This window comes from Chelonia mydas, chromosome 15 (genome assembly GCF_015237465.2).
Source record: "Chelonia mydas isolate rCheMyd1 chromosome 15, rCheMyd1.pri.v2, whole genome shotgun sequence".
Taxonomy (NCBI): Eukaryota; Metazoa; Chordata; order Testudines; family Cheloniidae; genus Chelonia; species Chelonia mydas.
Window position 1 is genome coordinate 25,142,229 of NC_057856.1, and position 20,095 is coordinate 25,162,323.

The 20,095-nt window shown below is 36.5% G+C and overlaps 1 protein-coding gene across 4 annotated transcripts in view; it reads left to right on the forward strand.

The window, feature by feature from the left end:
* MPHOSPH9 (M-phase phosphoprotein 9) overlaps positions 1–19,761 on the forward strand; it is a 42,140-nt gene extending 22,379 nt beyond the window's left edge. For 2 of the 4 annotated variants that reach the window (XM_037878957.2, XM_037878958.2), the window contains 16 exons: positions 77–199; positions 857–1,308; positions 2,505–2,663; positions 2,750–2,837; positions 3,849–4,064; positions 6,749–6,796; positions 7,366–7,430; positions 10,598–10,699; positions 12,337–12,474; positions 13,295–13,470; positions 14,440–14,604; positions 14,956–15,076; positions 15,960–16,063; positions 17,003–17,253; positions 17,881–17,949; positions 19,102–19,761. In XM_037878957.2, coding sequence (XP_037734885.1) covers positions 77–199; positions 857–1,308; positions 2,505–2,663; positions 2,750–2,837; positions 3,849–4,064; positions 6,749–6,796; positions 7,366–7,430; positions 10,598–10,699; positions 12,337–12,474; positions 13,295–13,470; positions 14,440–14,604; positions 14,956–15,076; positions 15,960–16,063; positions 17,003–17,253; positions 17,881–17,949; positions 19,102–19,203 — 2,379 coding nt within the window. In that variant the 3' untranslated portion in view covers positions 19,204–19,761. Of the gene's footprint in view, positions 1–76; positions 200–856; positions 1,309–2,504; positions 2,664–2,749; positions 2,838–3,848; positions 4,065–6,748; positions 6,797–7,365; positions 7,431–10,597; positions 10,700–12,336; positions 12,475–13,294; positions 13,471–14,439; positions 14,605–14,955; positions 15,077–15,959; positions 16,064–17,002; positions 17,254–17,880; positions 17,950–19,101 lie in introns of those variants that run through there. The other 2 variants (XM_037878959.2, XM_037878960.2) reach the window with 2 other exon arrangements.
* Positions 19,762–20,095: the final 334 nt, after the last annotated feature.

A 20,095-nucleotide genomic window follows, 5' to 3' on the forward strand; every position in this document is an offset into this window, starting at 1 on the left:
TGTATTAGGTGAAGATTGCTTAAATATCATGTTTGTTTTAATCTGGAAAACAATTAGCAATTTTGTTGTTTTTAAGTCATCTTCTGGTGATGAGATGAAACCATCGTTGAAGGATATTTATCATAAAAAACAAAGGGAAAGCAAGCAGCCGCCAGAATGGAATCTCATTTCTCCAGCCCAGCCAAGTCACCCACCAGAGGTAACATTTATTTGCACATTAATGCCTCACGTTTGAACAGAAACATTTGGCATGTTATGAGGTTTCAGACTGGTGGTTCGCTCTCATTTTCCATTCACAAAACAAGTTCCCACTTTTGAAACAAAGACAAGATGTAGGTTGTGCAGATCTTCATGACCTTATCTAACTGTATCAAATGCCATGATATCTGATTTTCCCTCTTCTTCCTTGAATCATCAACAAAATAGTTAATCACTCTTCAAGAGTCAACCTTGTTAAGTTTCAGAACCAAAATCCCTTGAGATGATTAGGGACAGTACACCTTTCTTGCAGTTATATTGTCACGTTCTCTGCAGTCTTGGGCAGATATCACTGAATTCGATTACATTTGGCTGACACTTTAAAAGTTTTCTTCACAACTACAAGTTCTAGAGATCGCTCCTTTATTAAAATGAAAACCAGGAAGACAAGTAGCTGCCACCAAAAAAAAGTGCCAGCTCACTAAACTGTTGCAACTCCACCCGGTTCTACCCTCGTGTATTGCTACCAAATAACTGTTGTAATACTACTTCTAATAGTTTCTGCAGTAGATTTGTATCTCCTTCTAATGGGTTAAATGAGTCTTCATTCATAAAATCCAATCATAGTTTATTAGTATTGTAATTATTTATTTCATAGGTCTTAACACTAGATCCAACATTGCACATGAAACCCGGTGAGCAGAATCCAGGACATTGTTTTGTCAGTACTTTTGGTGAGAAGACTCCTTTTTCTCCAGACTCTATAGTGGGTCCCACTTTGTCAAGTCATTTCGACACTGATTCATTTTCACATACAAGCAATATAACTTCACCTCAACTAGGTGGTTCTCCAAAACATACTTCCAGCACTAAAGTTTTACATTTGGACCCCTGGGAAAATAATGCATTCCAAAGTGAAACCAAGATTGGCTGTTCTTTTCCGATGCCATATGCTGATACTAGTAATGATCTGTTAATCAACACTGATGAAGAAAGTTTAACTTTAACTCCATCTTCGATCATCCAGTCCCAGCTTTCATGTGCTGACAATAATTTACCAGAATATAGTATTTCCGTGACTTCCTTCGAAGAGCCGGTGATGTTGTCAAAGTAAGCATTTTTGGCTTTTGTCTTATGTAAATTTAAAAATACAGAGTTCAGCAAAATGGAGGGAGAGGTTGGATTAGCTCAAAAAAACACTGCTAGAATGTCACTTAAAGTTTTTTTGGGTAATACAGATTTGTGCATACCCTCTCTGAGGTAACTAAGAACGTAAGAATGGCCACATTGGGTCAGACCAAAGATCCATCTAGCCCAATATTCTGTCTTCTGACAGTGGCCAAGGCCAGGTGCCCCAGAGGGAATGAACAGAACAGGTAATCATCAAGTGATCCATTCCTTGTCGCCCATTCCCAGCTTCTGGCAAACAGAGGCTAGAGACACCATGCCTGCCCATCCTGGCTTATAGTCATTGATGGACCTGTCCTCCATGAATTTATCTAGTTCTTTTTTGAACTGTTATCCTCATTTTACAGACGAGGAAAAACTGAGGTTCAGAGAAGTGAAGTGACTTGTCCAACACCGCGTTATTGGTTGTGAGAGCCATTAGAACCCTGTCACCCCCTCCCATGCACAACATTAAACAGCTTGCACAGGAGGTAACATGACTGCTAACGTCTCTGTGCCTCTGTCACCATTTATAAAATGGAGATGATAATACCTATTTCACAGAGTGAACATGAGAAGTAATATGTATAAAACATTTCAAGGGATAAAATGTGTATGTATTATTATTTGTGGCACCCTGCTAAGAGGAGCAAAGAGCTACACTATCCAATGAAAAGCAAATATCCCTTCGCTCCCTCTTTTTAAGCTGTATTGCTTTCCTCAGAGACAAAGAGACCCAGTCTATATAAGGGATGTGCGTGTGTGTCTTTTCTAAGGGATCGTGGCTTGGAGGTAGTTTTGGAGTTTTCTTCTGTTTTTTCCCCCCTATTTTAATTTAGCATGCATATCTTCTATTGGTCTGTGCGGGCAGAGAGAAGAAAAGTCTTGAATTTGTTAATATACATATGTACGTATATACAAGCACTGAGAGCTTGATCCTAGACCAGTAAAGCCAACTTTCTCCATTGACCTCAATAGGAGCAGTAGCTAGTCCTGTGTGAGAGAAGTCCATGTAGTAATAAATATGGCAATGGTTTTAATGTTAGGTTGCCAGTGGATGGTAATGTGGACTAGAGTAAGATTTACATTCAGTAATGTGGAAAAAACAATATTTTTTTGTTCCTAATTTTTAAAATCAGGATTAGGCAGAACTTGAGGAAAAAACATGCCCGACACATAGCTGATCTACGAGCTTATTATGACTCAGAGATACATAGCTTAAAACAACAACTTGAGGCAAGCCATAAAACTGCTTCATCTGAAGAGCTGAAGAAAATCAATCAAAATCTTGTTGATAGGTAATATTTGTTTTTGTGACTATAAGGGAAAGAGTTTTTTATTGTATAAATTCTTTGGTAATTTAAAAAAAAATTTATGCCTCTAGGTGTGACCAGTTAGATGCTGCTCTCACTGAAGCTAGTACTCGCATGAGAACCCTTGAAAATAAGAATAATATGCTAGAAATGCAAGTGGTAAGTATATATTGTGGGTAACATGGATTAAAGTTGGTTGTTAAGTGAAAAGGTAAGAATGTGCAACTATTAAAAATATAGATTAAATTGATAGTTATGTTGGCCTCATCCAATATCACATAATATTAACAGCCTGATCATATTTGCATAGATACTACGTTCTGCACCTTTAGAACCTCTTGATCTACAAAATCCCCATCTTTTGAGTATCATTCCATTCCAACCACTGCCCATTCTCATGCAAAGAAATTTTGCCATCATGTGAGTTCTCTCTGCCATTTTATTCCCACGCTCCCTTCCCCCAGTGCATGATGGGCAAGCTGTGCTCTACAGAGGTGGTCCTCCTTATCCCTGATTGTTAACATTTCTGTTTGGGGTTTGGTTGAGAACCTTGACCTCTGTAAATGTTTAAACTTTATTATTTGTAAATAACCCTATCCCCCACCTTCCTTCCAATTTTAGCAAGAACTAAAGTTCACCAATAAAATATTAAAGGCATGTGTTTCTGATCCTTCTCTCTCTCTCTCTCCCTCAAAAAAAAAGGGGGGGAGGAGGCTAAATACAGTAATTACTTCCTTTTCTTATTTTACACCTGGGTGATGCAAATTCCTTGTGCACTGAGGCAAAAAGAACTATCCCTATAGCTTTATTTACCCTACTGTAGGTGGTAAAGGCCCAGTTGGGCCAAAATATACAAATCCTCCTTTTATGACCCTCAGCTTTCCTGATAGGCCTGGGCCTGTTCTTTCATGGCTATACAGCAAACTGGTTCCTTGCTAAAGAACAGGAAATATTTTTACGAGATGGAAATTGAGTGTCTTGTCTTGAATCTTAGTTTTATAGTCCAATGCATTGCACTAAAGAAAGTAGCTTAAACTTTTTTCAGTTTCTGTGCATTATTAAAAACTAACTTCTGCTTTCTATCCTTGTAAGATTTAAGATTATAACTTTAATATTTAGAAACAAAATATGTTATGTAAATGTTTTAATGAACCTTGGGTTTTTTTGTAGACCGATTGGAGAGAACGCTTTTATGCAGTCAGTAATACTTCCAAAGTTTTGCAAGAACGTATTGAAGAAATGCGTGCAAGTCATAAAGAGAAGGATAACAGTATCAGCCGACTAAAATCTAGGCTTAAGGATCTAGAAGAAGCATTTGAAAAGGCTTACAAGCTGTCAGATAATAAAGATGCCAGGTTAAAGGAAGAAAATAAAATGTTTCAAGATGTAAGTGAGAAAATAATTAATAATGGTTTACAACTGCACAATATTCCACAAACTGTAAAAGTCCTAGATGCTTTTGGAATAACACTTAAAATTTACTGCAGCAAAATCTGTCTTAAGTGATCAGCCAAGGGACCAGGAAAATTCAGTCCTGTGGAGGTGGCGGTTAAATAAAGGTTGAACAAGATTATACTAGAAATATAATAGATATTTTAAAATTGTTATTTAAGAGACCAAATTGTTTACTCAAATTGGTCATTTGTGCAGATTTGATTATTTTGTTGTTGTTGTACATACTAAAAGAAAAGAATATAGTATAACTCATCTTGTATTTTTATTTCTTTTTAAACTGTTAAGATTATTTTACTGAGATTATAGAGAAATTAAGTATTATTTATACCCTTCAAATCCAGATGGCTAGGTGTTGTTTTGCAACAGCAGGGAGACAGATCTCTAAAGGCTCTGCCTACTCAGTTTCTTTTCTGTCTCCAGCAGTCAAATAGTGGTGCTAGCTTAGCTTACCATCTGTGTGTCTGGTAAGGCAATATTTTCTGAACTAATTTTAGAATAAGTTTCTCATTGATTTTTTTTTTTTTTTTTTTTAATTCACTGGGGATGAGCTGACTTTCTGTATTGTAACTCTTTGTGGTTTGTTTGGATTTTGTGTCCGACTGCAGACCAAATTAATAGAACCTTGCTCTCTAGCTTCTCATTATTACTTTATATTAAAATTAATCTGTCTTTACAGAATGGGTGTTAGCAGTGTGAAAACGTATTGGGAGCTTTAGCTCCCTTTTTAGGATGGGATTCTGAAAAGTGCTCTGTGTTGGCCAAAATCTTTCCTTTTAAAGTGAGTGGGAAATTTGACCATTGACTTCACTGGGAGCAGAGCAAAGCCAGTATTGAGCACCTTTGAAAATCCCATCTTTGGGTAAGTAATTTTTGTTTCCTTTTTTCTGACTACTTTCTTGACATTTCTTTTATAAGAAGTTTTTTTTTATATTTTGTACTTTTAATAAAATTCATTTTAGAAAAATCTAACATACTCCAAGGAGGGTAATGCTAAAGCACACAAGGTTTATTAGATAAGTCAACAAACTGTTAACATTATTTGTGCAAACAAAAAGGACTGCAAATATTTTAGAAATAAAGCCTGCTAGGGAAAATCTGACTTTCTGGACTTATCCAGTTTGTGTACTGTTATACATATGCCCCGAATATTTAAAAGTATGTCTGCCACTGGGAATTGGAAGAAAAAAGTGAATTTAAAACCGAAACAGCTGTCAGCAATAAAAAGGGTAACTCCTGAATAGAGACAACTATATTGATCAATAAACATGAATTCATTAAGAACCACTCCCCAAAATCCATTTCTTTATATTGTTCAGTAATATTCTTCTAGGGTGAAAGACACCTCTCAAACCCTTTTTAAAGCTTCAGCTCAACAAAGCACTGGATCTTAGGGCTTAAATATGTCATAAATGGTGTAGATGTTCTTGCAAGCATCCTGCTCAGTGGTGATTTTTTCACCCGCTGTGAATGAGGAGATCCATATTAAATATTTTTCAGGTGTTGTTGGTCCCAATCTTGCAAATTGTTCTGCAACGCTGCATTTGTGCATAGCCCCATTGACTTTAATGAAGCTCCATAGGTAGGCAGAGGTGCCTGTGTGCAAAATAGTTTGCAGGATGGTGGCTGTAGTCAGAAAATTGCTCTATGTTAAATGACTTGGGTCCACATCCTGCAAACTCTGACTCCCACAGTTAAGCTCATGGGTCTGCAGGATCTGGCTCATAATTCTTTCCATATTAATTTTGTTCAGTTTACATTAAAAAGGTTTTTCATTTTTATTCAGCCTTTAGTCAGTTTTACGGCCCAGACTCAAATATTACATTATCTGGATTGCAAATACTCCAAGGGACTATGTGTCTTAAGAAAACCTGTTTCCATTGGATTTTTTGTGTGTGTGTGTAAATTTTCAATAGATCGTAAAGCTTCATAAAACAAAAGTTTAACAAACCCTAAAGTTCAGGCATAACTGATTTGGCAGTATGTTTTCAACTTTTTGCCTCAAGTAAACTATTCTTCAGTTCGAATAATTTCTACGTTTAATCTTAATAGTCAAGGTAGTGCAAGGGACAATGAGTTGAAACAGAGGGTGAGGGGATGTAAGGTGCCTCCTTATTTCTGTATGCTCTTCCTGGGGCCCAGTGCTGGAAGGAAAACAGCCTTCTTGCAACTTGTACTTCTCCTCCACTCATGTGCAGGTGGGTTGGTGCAGGCAACCAAGAAATGGTTGGCTTATCCCTCCGGTGTGCCACCCACTGGCACAGAGGTTGAAATAGTCTGCTACAGACATAGACCAATAGCAAACTGGTGTACTAATCCACCAGAGCAAATGGGCAGCCAAGGAGAGAAGTTTAACTCTCTTAAGTCACAATTCCCTCGTGTCTTCACCTTACATTTACAATCAGAAATATATAGTCTAGCCTTACCGTAGTGTAAGGGAGCAAATATGCTACAATTCTTATTTTGCTTGTAGCTAAATGGCTTAAACTTAGTTTTTGTAATTGGTCTTTTGCTTTAGGTCAATAACTTTAAAAGAAATTAAAATGCATATGAAATTATAAGAGTTTAGTTTTCCATTCTGTTTTAATTTTACTACTTGCAGTTTTTTTTTCTTTTAGCTTCTGGGAGAATATGAATCTCTTGGAAAAGAACATGAAAGAGTAAAGGTAAGTAGGCATGGATTAATTATATTTTAAAAACTTTTGAGTAAAAATCTTTGTATAGTTTTAATATATATATTTTTAAAGGAGTGACAGTACTGGAATGTCCAGATATCCAACTATAGGTGAGAGGATAATATTTGAATCAAGGGAACTAAAGGCAGGGAAAAATTTGAACAGCCACAGTATTAGGCCCAGATATATCACCATGGCACAGAAATACATATTAATTGAATATTTTAAGTATTTAAAAAAGGATTACAGGGATGAATCCATATATTTTAAAGAATGGCTTCATAGTATGTTTGCAGTGTCGAAGAAGGAGGAAGAGCATGGAGTTTAGAGTACATCAGATGAAGAAGGAAATCTTATTGTTTATATGATAGTCTAATCATAGGCAACAAGGGTATTGCAAAGTCAAATTGAAGTCTAAGGATTTTTTTTTTTTTTTTACATAACTCCCTTTCAAATAAAAAGGTGACACACATTGTAATTTTTCAATATAGATGAAGTTACCCATTTTTTCCCTTATAAAGTATCTGCACTTGTTACTTTTTTCTTTGTGTATTTTATAGGATACATTGAATGCAACTGAAAATAAATTGCTTGATGCAAATACCCAGATTTCTGATTTGAAAAGGTAAAATGTGAAAGCATCTTAGTACTATCTTAATAATGTGAATCTAGGTTATAACGCATTTAGCATTTAATCCTTGATAATGAAAATTATTGCAGATCTTTAGATGCAGTTGCAATTTGTAAAAAATTAATGAAGCACCTTTGTACAGATATTGAATAATTTTATGTTATGTTGCACAAATTATAAGAGCCTACTTATTTTACAACACTTTAAACATTTTTTGCCTCATCAGGACCTCCTCCCAATCTGGAATGAATGGGTTGTCTCTCTTCTTCCTGTTGTCACTCAGTTCAGCCAATCCACTTGTCAAGCTTTTCATGCCAGAGTTCTCTCCTCAAAAGCCCTCATCATCAGCCTACCAGTCTTTGTTCTGGTTTTCAGGAATGTGGATGCTGACAGGAATTTGCAGTTCAAGATTATGGCACCTAGGCACAAATGAAGGACAGGAAAGTGTTCCATGTATAGAGCAGGAATAATACCTCCTGTGGCTGTCCCTCCTGCTATCTAGACCTCTCTCCTGGCTGATAGAACTACAGTCCATTGAATTTACACTTTCTGGATATGTATCAGGCAGGACACATGACCATCAAGGGATGAATGTCGGGGCCAAAGTCCAGCCAGTATTGTGCATGGGTACAGACTGCTGAAAGTCTGTCTCATATTTCTCAACAGTTCCCTTGCAAGCCTGCTAAACAGAGCATTCAGGGAGGCTGGCAGGGGAAGAGGGACTTTACTCTGGGAAAGCTCTAGTATAGGCCCCACAGGATCTCTTTGAGCTGGCTTCTCTTGCTATATGACTCGCTGTGTTTCTCTTTTGTGGTATGTGCTGTCATCCCTTCCCTCCCCATGTCCATTTGAGCATCTGGAGTCTCACTGTTCATAAATCAGAAAGATCAGGAGAGATCGGGAAATTACAATTTTTCATGTACATTTTTGTTTGTTGTTTTTCACAGTGTTACTCTTAGGATGGTCACCAGTTTCATCTCCTAGTCAATTCTAGATTTCATTGCTGCTAAGCCATTAACCTTCCATTGCTTTGTCTAAAGCCAGACTAGCCAAAGAGAGAGAATTTGGGACCATTTTGGGTGTTGTCATGGCCCTTTTATATATTTGTATAATTCGCAGGTTTTTAGGAAGCCAAAATCCTTATTTACTTTGTTCTGGGTCCAAAAAATAAAAGGGGAAAGAAGGCCTCCTGCTTAAGCTTTGAATTTACTCCTCAATGAAGAAAGTATACATTATTAAGCATTTGAGAGTTTTAAGACCAGAAAGGATGTAGAGACATCCCAAGCTGACATGGTGTCCACCTGTCTAAAAGAAACTTACTGGTCATTCACCTGGCATCTATCTACACTTTTTTTAGGTATTGCTCTGAAGATTGAGGGGCCTTTGCCATACTTGTATTCTATGTTCTGAGAGCAGGAGTCGGGGCAGTTCAGTCTAGTATTTCTTTTGCGTTGTCTGTTTCTCTCATCTAGTTCCGTGAACTGCTGGGGCATAGACCATTCCAGATTGGGGGGACCTTAATGGAAAAGGATATTTTGTTTTCCTATCTGAAAACTGTATTTCTCTGATGGATCCCAGTATCACTTTTTGCGGTTACTTGAGTTGGATAACTACCACCTTCTTACAGCATGGGAGAGCCTTGTCTTTGCCCCCTAGATTTTAGGAAAGCCTCCTCAACTACTGGCTGTTGGCAACACAAGTCTTCTGCTCTGGGCTCTACAACCCCCTCTCCCAATGCAGGCTAGCAATTTCACACACCCCACTTTGATACACTTGAGTGCCCAACCCTTTATTGATTGGACACCCACAGTCTACACTGATCCGCTGCCTCCATGGAAGCAGTGCACCTCAGTTCACCATTCTCCTTAGCACAAAGGACTTAAATAAAATTCAGTTTGGTTTTACGTCTAACAGAGTTTGAGATAGGCATTCAAATAAAAGCAAGTATAAAGGTTTGGGAACATAAGGATACAAGTAAAAGAAAAACATATACAAAATCTATAGCTTATACTTATTAACAAGTTACTTTCCTGTCTAATACTGTATGTCTCACCCAATGGTCAGTCCTTGCCACGTTTGTCCAGTTCAGGAAGCTACAATTCACCTTTAATGAGACAGCTCCCACTTCCGCTGGCAGAGTATCTCCTCTGTAATAGAACAAATGTTGTGCCCTTTCCCGAGGGGATTCCTTTATTCAGAGACTCTTCCTGGAGTTCTTTTGTCTTTACAAAGCCTGCACCTGGTCCAGATAGTAACCATGGGGCTGGCTTCACAGATGTCTATTGTTCCCAGTGTTGATTGAGTTAGCTCTGAAACCTGCCTCGCCTCATGTGACAAATTCAACAGTTTTGAAACCTAATATTCTGCATTTTACGTATCTCTTAAATTATTTCCCTTACAAACATTTCACAGTAATCATGACAATCAGCTAGTTCCTAGCTTTTAGCAGAGACCACACACAAGCTCTTTGATGAAATATTGAGAAATGGTTGGACACAGAGGTAATATACATGCCTGGGCATGTCTGTGTCACAGTCCCCCAATTTAGAAGCCCACCAGGTTTTGGCTTTTTCAGTTTAACTCTGATTGCAGGTTTAATAGAATTCTTGCTAAGGTTTGGTTAATTGAAGGGGTGGGCTACTTTGTGGGGGAAGGCAGGTGAAAGGGGAGAGCTATAATGTGAAAAGTCTGAACAGCAGGCTGGGTGAGTTACCTGAGTGACATGTGAGATGAAGATCAGAATGGGGGAGCTCTTTATAGAAATCCACCTTTTCAAGGAGGAAAAGAGATTTTTTTTTTTTCTTCCTTTTGGTGAAGCTAATTTTAAAAAAATAGACTTCATTCAGCTAGAACCCACGTAACCTTATTAGTATTTTTAAATGGTTTTACACTTGGATGGAATTATTCCAGGGAAACATATTTTTTTCTTGCCCTCCATTCATGTTGTTTAACTTCTGATTAGGCAGAGCTTGGAATCATGTACAGTGAAGTATCTTTACATACTGGTTATGCTCCTTCCACCTAAACTCCACTAAGGACATTAAAACATTTAAAAAATATTTTAAAAATCCCTATATTTTAATACTGTGTAAGATCTAATAACACTATCTTAAACCTCTTTTTAACCTCCTTATAATATGTCTTCATTACTTCTGCATTAGAACAATTTCAAAACTCGAAGCTCAGATCAAGCAGGTAGAACATGAAAATATGTTGAAACTCCGTCACATTACTGAAAGTCATTTAAGAACATCTCATGCCAAGTAAGTGAATATTCTATCCTGTGAAAAAGTGGGTGATGTGTTTTATTGAGCAGTTTGTCTGTTTTGGCTAAAAATTGGTTATCTAATGGTAGACTGTAGCAGTTGAAGGACGTTACATAATCTAGCATATTATATGCCAGGAAATGATTAAAAGATCAAATAAAAAATATTGGCGTCCAGTTTTGCAAGCTTTACCCGTACAATCCTTACTCTCATAAGTGGTTTCAATTACTTCATTGGGATTACTTAAATGAGTAGAGATTACCCTTGTCAGTAAAGGTACACAGTAGGAAGCATAAGATCTGAACCTGCAATTGGACTGTAAAGGCTCCATGTTATTGTACCTTTAATACTTTGAATCAGAAAGGTGTACGTGACTCTTTAAATTTTTTAAAATAACATTTTACAAGTGTCACATTTATGTGGAAATCAGAGTGTAAATTTTGCTAGAAGAAGGGAAAAATTGGGGTGTGCCTGCTTTGCTCCTTTGATGTATAAAGCAGGCCTCAAAAGTTTTACCTTCATCCGTTTTTTTTAAATAATAGAAATATTAGATCATGACTTCCTGTTTGTTTCAATTTAATACTTTTAATTGGTGCTGTGGTGTGCACTGCATGTTAATCTAATGCATATGTTTTAGGACTGTCCATTGGTATGTACATTCTGATATAGAAGTATTTCAGAGAGCCAAAGTGATCAGTGATAGCAGTATTTTCTTGGATCTCAAAATTTTTCTATTCAGGAACTTCAGAAATGTACCAATTAGCAACTGGAGGGATAGTTTCTATTGAGGACTTGTTGAATAGCTAGAAAATGGGGATGCCTCCAAAATAGGAAAAATGGAGAAACTTAAACATTATGAGACAGATTTGCCCCCACTGGTGTGTAGGGAAGAGGTGCAATTTGCTGAAGCCAATGTAGAACTGGGGATGAAATCAGGCCTTATAAACTGATAGCACACCTAGAGAGAGCATCATTCCATTTAAACAAACAGCAGGATAGATTTAAAGAAATATCATTACTGTTCTTGGTATTGTGTGAATGATATGCTGTTGTTCTAATTTTTGGGTACTTTTTAGTGAATCTATATATAAAATCACTTTTTTTGGTATTTCTAATCTGTAATTTTTCAATTGAAAATAGTTGGTGGCCTCTATTCATCACTCCTTTGTATCATCAGTTGTGCTCTTTCTTTTTAAGAAATATATAGGATGAGACAAAAGAGAAGTAAAGAGTTGGAGGCTTTAAACCAACAGATTCACCTTAGGTACAATTATATCTTAGTTTTGTAAAATTCATTCATAATCTTTGAGAAGAAGCAAACTTGGTATCTGGCATTTGAAGTCAGAAAAGCAAGTGTTTCTGTAAGGAAGTATAGATCTGTGGAAAATACTGCCTTCTAAAACTACATTATAAATAATTGCTGAAATTTGAGTGTGTGTGTTTTTCTTTCAATTAAAACACTCACTTTTTAGAAAGGTACTTATTTCTCCAAATATTTACAAATTTGTAATTGTGTGTTGGAATGTAAGGTCTTTTCTCTCTTTGGCTAGTATGAGTGCTATTTGTTTGGTTTTTTTAATTTCAAAACCAAAACTTCAAGCATTTCATAATCCTGAAGCTTTTCACTCCAATAGCAAGCTGACAGCTTCTGATGTAAACAGACGGAAGTGGTTGATACCAGGGGCAGAGTATTCAATCTTCACAGGCCAACCGTTAGAAAATCAAGAGAGCATTATGGATAATAGACTTGAGGAAACCTACATTCCTTCTAGGTAAGATAGCTTCCTGTAACCACCACCCTCCACTCTGATGTAGTGGAGAATCAGAGCAGTTGTATCTAAGAAATATGTATGCAATTTCTGATTTTAAAAATAATTTTCTCTAAAATTGACTGTTCTTGAGTTTTGTGCTTGTATTTATTTACTAAAGTTCTAAAGTATTTATCCATTGCCTGAAGTGCTATGCATGTTTTGAAAGAACCTACTAATCTAGTGTGAAACACGCAGGGACTTTCTTAGCTCTTAAAGGTCTTTTGGCCCTTGAAGGGACCTAATCGGTATGTCTTGTTCACTGACCAACTGCCATTGTCTTTATGCCCTCTGGAGTGTTCCACTTCAGTTCCTTGGTCATCAAAGGAGTTCTCTGTCAGAATTGCGCTGGCATGGTTGGTTGCAGCTCTGCTGGTTCTGCAGACTTCAGTTTTGATGAGGATGTCACTGTCTTTTTAGTAGTTTGCCTTGTTCCTTGTTCGTTCCTCAGTCTCTGTCAGGGTATATTTGGTTTTAAGATTTTGCAGAGTTGATGTTTGAAAAGTTCTAGCTCACCAAACTTCACTCATTTCCACTATTGCTCAGATTTGGGGGCTCAAATCATCCTGTAACTAATATTTAGAAGTCAGAGGTTTCTGGATGAAATAAAGAACATGATAAGAATTTCCATTTGGACTGTTATAAGATGACACAATACTTTTCACCAGCAAACTGTGAAGTATTAAATTCATTTCTGTGCGAGTATAACTCTCGGTTAACATTTGTATCACCTACTTACAGTATAAAATCTTGGTTCCTCATATGCTGCTTTTATATATTTAAGGCACCATTCTCCTCCTGAAAAGGACCCTTCACAAGAAGACTCTTCAACAAATGTAATGGCAAAAAAAGAAAATGAGGCACCAGACACACCAATCATGAAAGCCTTTAAAGAACTTGAAGAGGGAAAAGCATTTAAAAGTTGGGGCACACAGACCGAAAAAGAAGACTCTTCAACTAGTAAATTTATTTATATTCTTGGATTTGTCTTGACTTGCATCCTCAAAATCACCTGTCCTCCCTCCCCCCCCCCCCGCCTCCCCTTTGTTTTCAAGGATTAAAGTTAGTCTGGCTCAGGTGAAAAGGGTAAAAATAGTTAATAGCTTTGCAAACTTTGTGAAGTGTCTTTGTGTATCTTAAAACAATGCTCAGTAGTTTGCCAAACAAAACCTGAAATAATAAAGCTAGCTGACTTGTTTAAAATAGTAGGAATGCAAAAAATTCTCTATAGCATCATACTGGTTCATCTAGTTCAGTGTCCTTTCTCTAAGGGAAATTTATATACACTGAGGATTAAGAAAGTTCCTGCTGTCTTTGCACCCATCTTTTGTTTTGTTGTAGTGTAACGTCTAAATGTTGGCATGAAAGATGGCATGTATTATATGACTGAGTAGACTTAATCTCTTCCTCTGTGGTGCTGGAGTTGCAGGTGCTCAGTACCTCGTCGCATCAGGTCTTTATTACTCAGGAGCCAAAAATATGGATTTAGGAGCCTAAATTCAAGCATCTAGGTTTGAAAACTTAGGTCCTGTTCTAACTCCTGTCTCTCAAGATACTTGTGCTACCCTCCTTTCTGTCTTCTGTTTCTATTAAGTCTGTACTATTTCTCACTAGCTCAGACTTGTCCTGTTTATCTTCACTTTAAACTCAGTTCTTCTCTTCTATATCTGTGCTGCAGAACAGCTCTCCTCATAGGTCAAGTTAACATCTTACTTCAATGAATATCAAATATTGATCAGTTTCTAGTGGGAACAGGACTTAAGCATATACAGCTGGTTAGTATAACACAAACCTACTGATATGGGAAACAGCTGAGATGGAACAAGTACCGGTTTGAGTACAGTAGGGTACGTGGGGACTGAGTGAAGGAGAATCTTCAATATCCTGTGTAATATAAATGTTAACTTTTATATGTTTGCTTTGTTACAGAAACATCAAATCGACGTCAAACTGTTGGATTTAATGAAAGCACTTTTAGTGCCAATCAGTCCCCAGAGAAATGCAGAGATCAACAAAGATCAAAAAGATATAGCTCACCTAGTGGGCAGAGGTCATCATCCCTCCCACCTTCAAACAGGAAGGCAAACACTCCAAGTAAGCATTTTTGTGTACAGGGTTATTGTGTGTCACTTCAAAATGCAATGTATTTAAATAACATAAGGTTGTGTAACAAACAGCTGAAGGTAGGAAATTTAAAAGTTACGATTCTCACACTGTTACGGATTTTCTGAAAAAAGGATTGCATACATGAGCTACAGACTATGTGAAAGCTGTAACCTTACTATCATTTGTCAGTATGTGACACATACTTTATATGATTTGAGCGGACAATACTTCATGGAGAACTTTGAAAATTAATTCTTTAAGACTTGGGATCAAATTGTATTAAGAAAAACTATTTAAATAGAAAAAGTGTTGGGCACTTAAATCTTTTCTCCTCTGCAGCAAGAAGAGAAATAATGCTGGCACCAATGTCAGTGACATACAGCCCAAAACGATCTCCAAGAGAAAACCTGTCTCCAGGATTTAGCCACTTGCTTGGCAAAAACGAAAACACAGTGACTAGGTACACATTTGTAAATATTAATTTTGGAGCAGGGTTTATTTTCTGATAGTAGTTACACAATTTATGGGCTTGATCCAGCATACCCATACTTTTGTGAATAGTTCTTACTCAGGGCGGTAGCCTTATCACATTTAATGTGAAATACTCATATGAGAGAGGCCTGGTCACTTAAGTAAGGGTTTGCATGACTGGGACATATATCTGAAGTCAAGTTTGCTTTTTGAAATAGAGGAAGAATAACCTTGGATTCCCCCCAGTTAGCATTCACCAAGGTGATATGTCAGGTATATCATATTTGATGGAATAATATTGACAGGGAAAAGACTGCAGAGGCATTGTCCTATGTCTACACAGAGTAAATCTGGGTCAGTTTGCAGGGATACAAGTGATGCCTTAAAGAATGGGTAAAAGAAAGTAAGCATTTAGAGCTCTTTTTCACTCCCCCAAAGAAACTTGTGTGGAGACTAAACTTACTACTGAAACAAAGGGTTCTCTTTTTATAGTAAGCTGGATATCCTGTTTGGCAGAGCTGCAGAGGCAGCATTCTGATTCTGGAGGTGGGGTACGGGGCAGGCATACGTAAGGAGGAGGAAAAGGAAAGTTCAGCATCACTCTTAAGTGTAACATTAAAGTGCTCTTGAGAATGGGAGTCAGGCCTCTTCCTTTAGAAAGAAACACGTTGCATGATTCAAGGCCTTTGATATATGGAAACCAAAGAACCTGAGGGTGGGGTTGTAATTAGGAGAATCCAGAGGGATCACATTTTCCATTGAAGAGGAAATTGTTTTTAATATGTAAAAGTATAAAAAGAAATACCAATTATAAAAAATTGTCTCTAACAAGTAGTTGTCTCTTCTACACCCCTCCCCTCATCATTCTGTAGATTCAATATACTTCTGGATGATTTGGAAACTGCTCCTACCTCTACATTACAACATAGCAATCCAAGAAAACAACTCCAGTTTCTTTCAATAGATGATATAGAAGGTAATTTGTCAGAATGGGCAGAATTATGTTTGGTTTTTTTTTTTTCATCCTCCTAAAGGGAACTCTTTTTCTCCACATAGCTTCCACTGACTAGATAGGAGGAATCATGACATTTTTCTAATAAAGCTCTATCTTTTATTTTGCAATAAATAAATGCAACAGTAATATTGCTTGTAGCTGTAGAAAATTACTATTATTACAGTAAATATTTAATTTTTATGCACAAACAATAGAATAACATAATTTAACTGAAAAATAAGAAAGGAAATACATTTTCTAATTTAGTTAAGCAATGTATGTATTACGAGGAACCATGTCATTGTATGTATTCAATATCCTTAATGAAGGATCTGTTACTAAGTGTTGCATACAAATAGTTAAGGGTAATTATAATAATAAAGCTAGTTAATTTAAATTTTTTAAATAGTTGGATGAAAACATTATTTTTAATTACATTTTCATTAAAATACTGAATGTATGATATTTTATATTACATTTTAAATTTTTAATATTTTTAATATTCAATCATGTTTGTAATTCTTTAACTACAATATAAAGAGAAGTCTGAAGCTACGGTGAAATATTTTTCATTACCTGTATTAAATATTCTGGTTTAATATTGTAGTAAATTATTTTGTTGTAAATCTGAGATTACTAAGGTCTTAACTCATCAATAGCAACTAATCAATATTGCATAACTTCTAGCCAAGTTTAGCTTCATCTTGAAAGAATTCTGATAATATCATGAGGCATAATTAAATGAATTAGTAAGTTTTAGTAGTGAAAGCCTCATGTGAATTTCTGTGCCTTTGTCTGTGTCCTACAGAATCACAGTGATTCATTGATTTTCCTATGGTTCACTTTATGTTCTGTTATGTATAATACATTATATATAATGGAGAATTTAAAAAAATAAACAGCACTTTCATCTTTTCATAGGAAGGCAGCATTCAGCTAAAGGCATTGACAGCTGTGTTAAACATAGTTCTTGCACTGAATCTTTGCACACTGGAATGAAGAAAGGAACTGCGGCATCTGGTTGGGAAGAGAGGAATATACAACACAAAAATGAACAAAGTATTCCTCCACCAGTAGTACCTTATGATGCTGATTTCAAGTATACATCAAGAATTAAGACATTGGCTGAAACTGAGAGACTTTTTGATGAGCTCACACAAGAAAAGCAACAGGTAAAAACCGTTTTTTCCCTAAATTTATGAATAAATGCTGAATGCATCCGATGAAGTGAGCTGTAGCTCACGGAAGTTTATGCTCAAATAAATTTGTTAGTCTCTAAGGTGCCACAAGTACTCCTTTTCTTTTTGTATAAGAGAGAGGCTAGTGAGACAGCCATATAGCTGCACTATGCCTGGCTCAAACCAATTCAAAGTTCCCAGAGTTGTTCTGACAATGCATCGTCTTCCTTACACAGTAAACTTCTGATACTCCAGTCCTTTGACTCTTCTAAGCAAAGTCATATTCTGCAATTGAGCAGACAAATGGGGATAGAGGGTCTGAGGTGAATTTATTTTGCAACAAGCCAAGATTTAAACTAGCCTTTCAGAGATGAAAGGTTTGTGCATTAAACCATTCCAGCATCAAATCAGAGTGCTCTCTTCTTCAAAGGGATGTTTGGGAGGGTGGGCAGGAGTACACATAATTACATAGTATGGGACATATTATATAGTTACACAATATCTAAACAACTACACTGCACATATATCTCTAACCTATCCCTGACTTTCTTGGAGATTAAAGATTAGGCAGTTTTATACTGGCTCTTTAATTTACAGCTGCGATATTTTGTGTGTTACTAGATTGAGGCTGCACTGAGTCGAATACCTGGTAGTGGGGGAAGAACAACCTTACAAGCAAGATTAAACCAGGTGAAAACACTTATTTCTGTGTATCTGACTATTTTTTTCAGTTAATCTCCCAATACTGGAAGTTCAATCTGTATTCTCTGTTTTGCTACAGAATAAGGTATGGTTTAGTGGATTGTAACAGGAGCTTTTCCATACCACTCTACAGTGCCCATGAATTGGTTTGAATCTTTAGCTTTTATGGAAATTGTTTGCCAGTTATCGTGATGTCTTAGGACTAAATTAAGAAATGATGGGGTGTAAAATAGATTAAGTTAAAATCACTTAGAACTACTGATATGTGAAGTTGTTGTAAGTTAGTGCAGTGGTTTTCAACCTTTTTTTCAATTGCGGATCCCTACAATATTTCAAAAGGAGGTGTGGACCCCTTTGGAAATCTTAGAAATAGTCTGCGGACCCCCACAGCTCTGTGGACCACAAGTTGAAAACCACTGTTCTATGGCAACGACAACCTTTCGCAGAATCCTTAGACATAGTCCACGGACCCCAGATTGTAAACCACTGAGTTAGAATACAGTAGAATCTCAGTTATGAACACCTCGGGAATGGAGGTTGTTCGTAACTCTGAACAAAACATTATCGTTGTTTTTCCAAAAGTTTACAACTGAACATTGACTTAACACAGCTTTGAAGCTCTATTATGCAGAAGAAAAAGGCTGCTTTCCTCCCCTTTTTTTTAGTAGTTTACGTTTAATACAGTACTGTACTGTATTTGCTTTTGTGTGTGTGTGTGTGTGTGTGTCTCTCTCTCTCTGCTGCTGCTGCCTGATTGCATACTTCTGGTTCCAAATGAGGTGTGTGGTTGACTGGTCAGTTTGTAACTCTGATGTTCATAACTCTGAGGTTCTACTGTATATCTGCACAACAAATGAAAGTATAGTGGTAGCTCAGGTAGGCACACGCATGCTAGCTTTAATGTAACTCGCACAAGGAACAATAGTAGTGAAGATGTGGCAGCACAGACTTCAGTGCAGGCTAGCTGCCTGAGTACATACTCAGGTAGACAAGCGTCCTGGTGCTAATGGAAAGCTGTTAATGTATCAGAAAAGACACTGATGGAAAATGGGGACAGTACCAACATATTAGTTTTAGAAGGACCATTGCTTGTAACTGTATGATATTGAATGTATTATCTTTTTCAAATGTTTTCTTTAGGAAGCCTTGGAAGATCGCTTGGAAAGGATTAATAGAGATTTGGGCTCAATCCGTATGACACTGAAAAGATTTAATGTTTTACGTACCTCTGCAAATCTTTGAGACTTGTACCTATTAAATTCAGATATGCTTTTGTTTGCACTAATGTATAATTATGCACTCAGCAAATGCAATTTGTTTTGTATTTTTGTAAACCCTCAATAGTAGTTTTACAACCATGTTATCCTTTACACACAGCAATATTTTGTACTTCAAATAGCCACATATATTTAAACATATTTTCTTACACTTGAGAAATCAATCTGTTAATCGTGTATTTTACTATTTAAAAAAAAATGTGAATTATTTTTAAATAGTGTATAAGAATTCAGTTTATAATAAGGAAGTAAAGTGAGGCAGCTTGTTTTCTGAACAAAATCATGTTGTAATCTTTTTGCAGTTCATTTTGCTCACCATTTTTATAGAGATTAATATCTACATTGTAAATAATAGGTACTATGACATTTTGAACTTTTATATTATGCAGAAAGCAACACAAAGCTTCTGTGGTGAATATAACTACAAGCATATAGTAAACACCTTTTATTTAAAATATTGTAGCTTTGTTTTTAATTTGTTGTTGTGACACATCTTAAATAAATGCATATCTGCAAACTGGAATTCTATTAAATGTCCATTTGTATAAATGCATAGAAAGTAGTTATACAAACTGAATATTTTTTTTTCAGAATTGTATTTCTTGTGTGAATGGGTGAGGATATTACAGAGCCACATGAATTAAAAATTATTTCTTTAGTGTTGAGACTTACTAATTAATTTAGAATCCTGTTGGAAATATCCAGGGCCAAATTCTGTTCCATGCCATCTGGTCTTGTCCTCATATATCTCAGTGTTGGTAAATAAGAACTCCCCTCCCAAGAGGCTTGGAGAGGGAAAAGTATACGGAGCACTTCAAGTGTTTAGGGCTTACACAAACTGTGTGGCCTTTATCTCA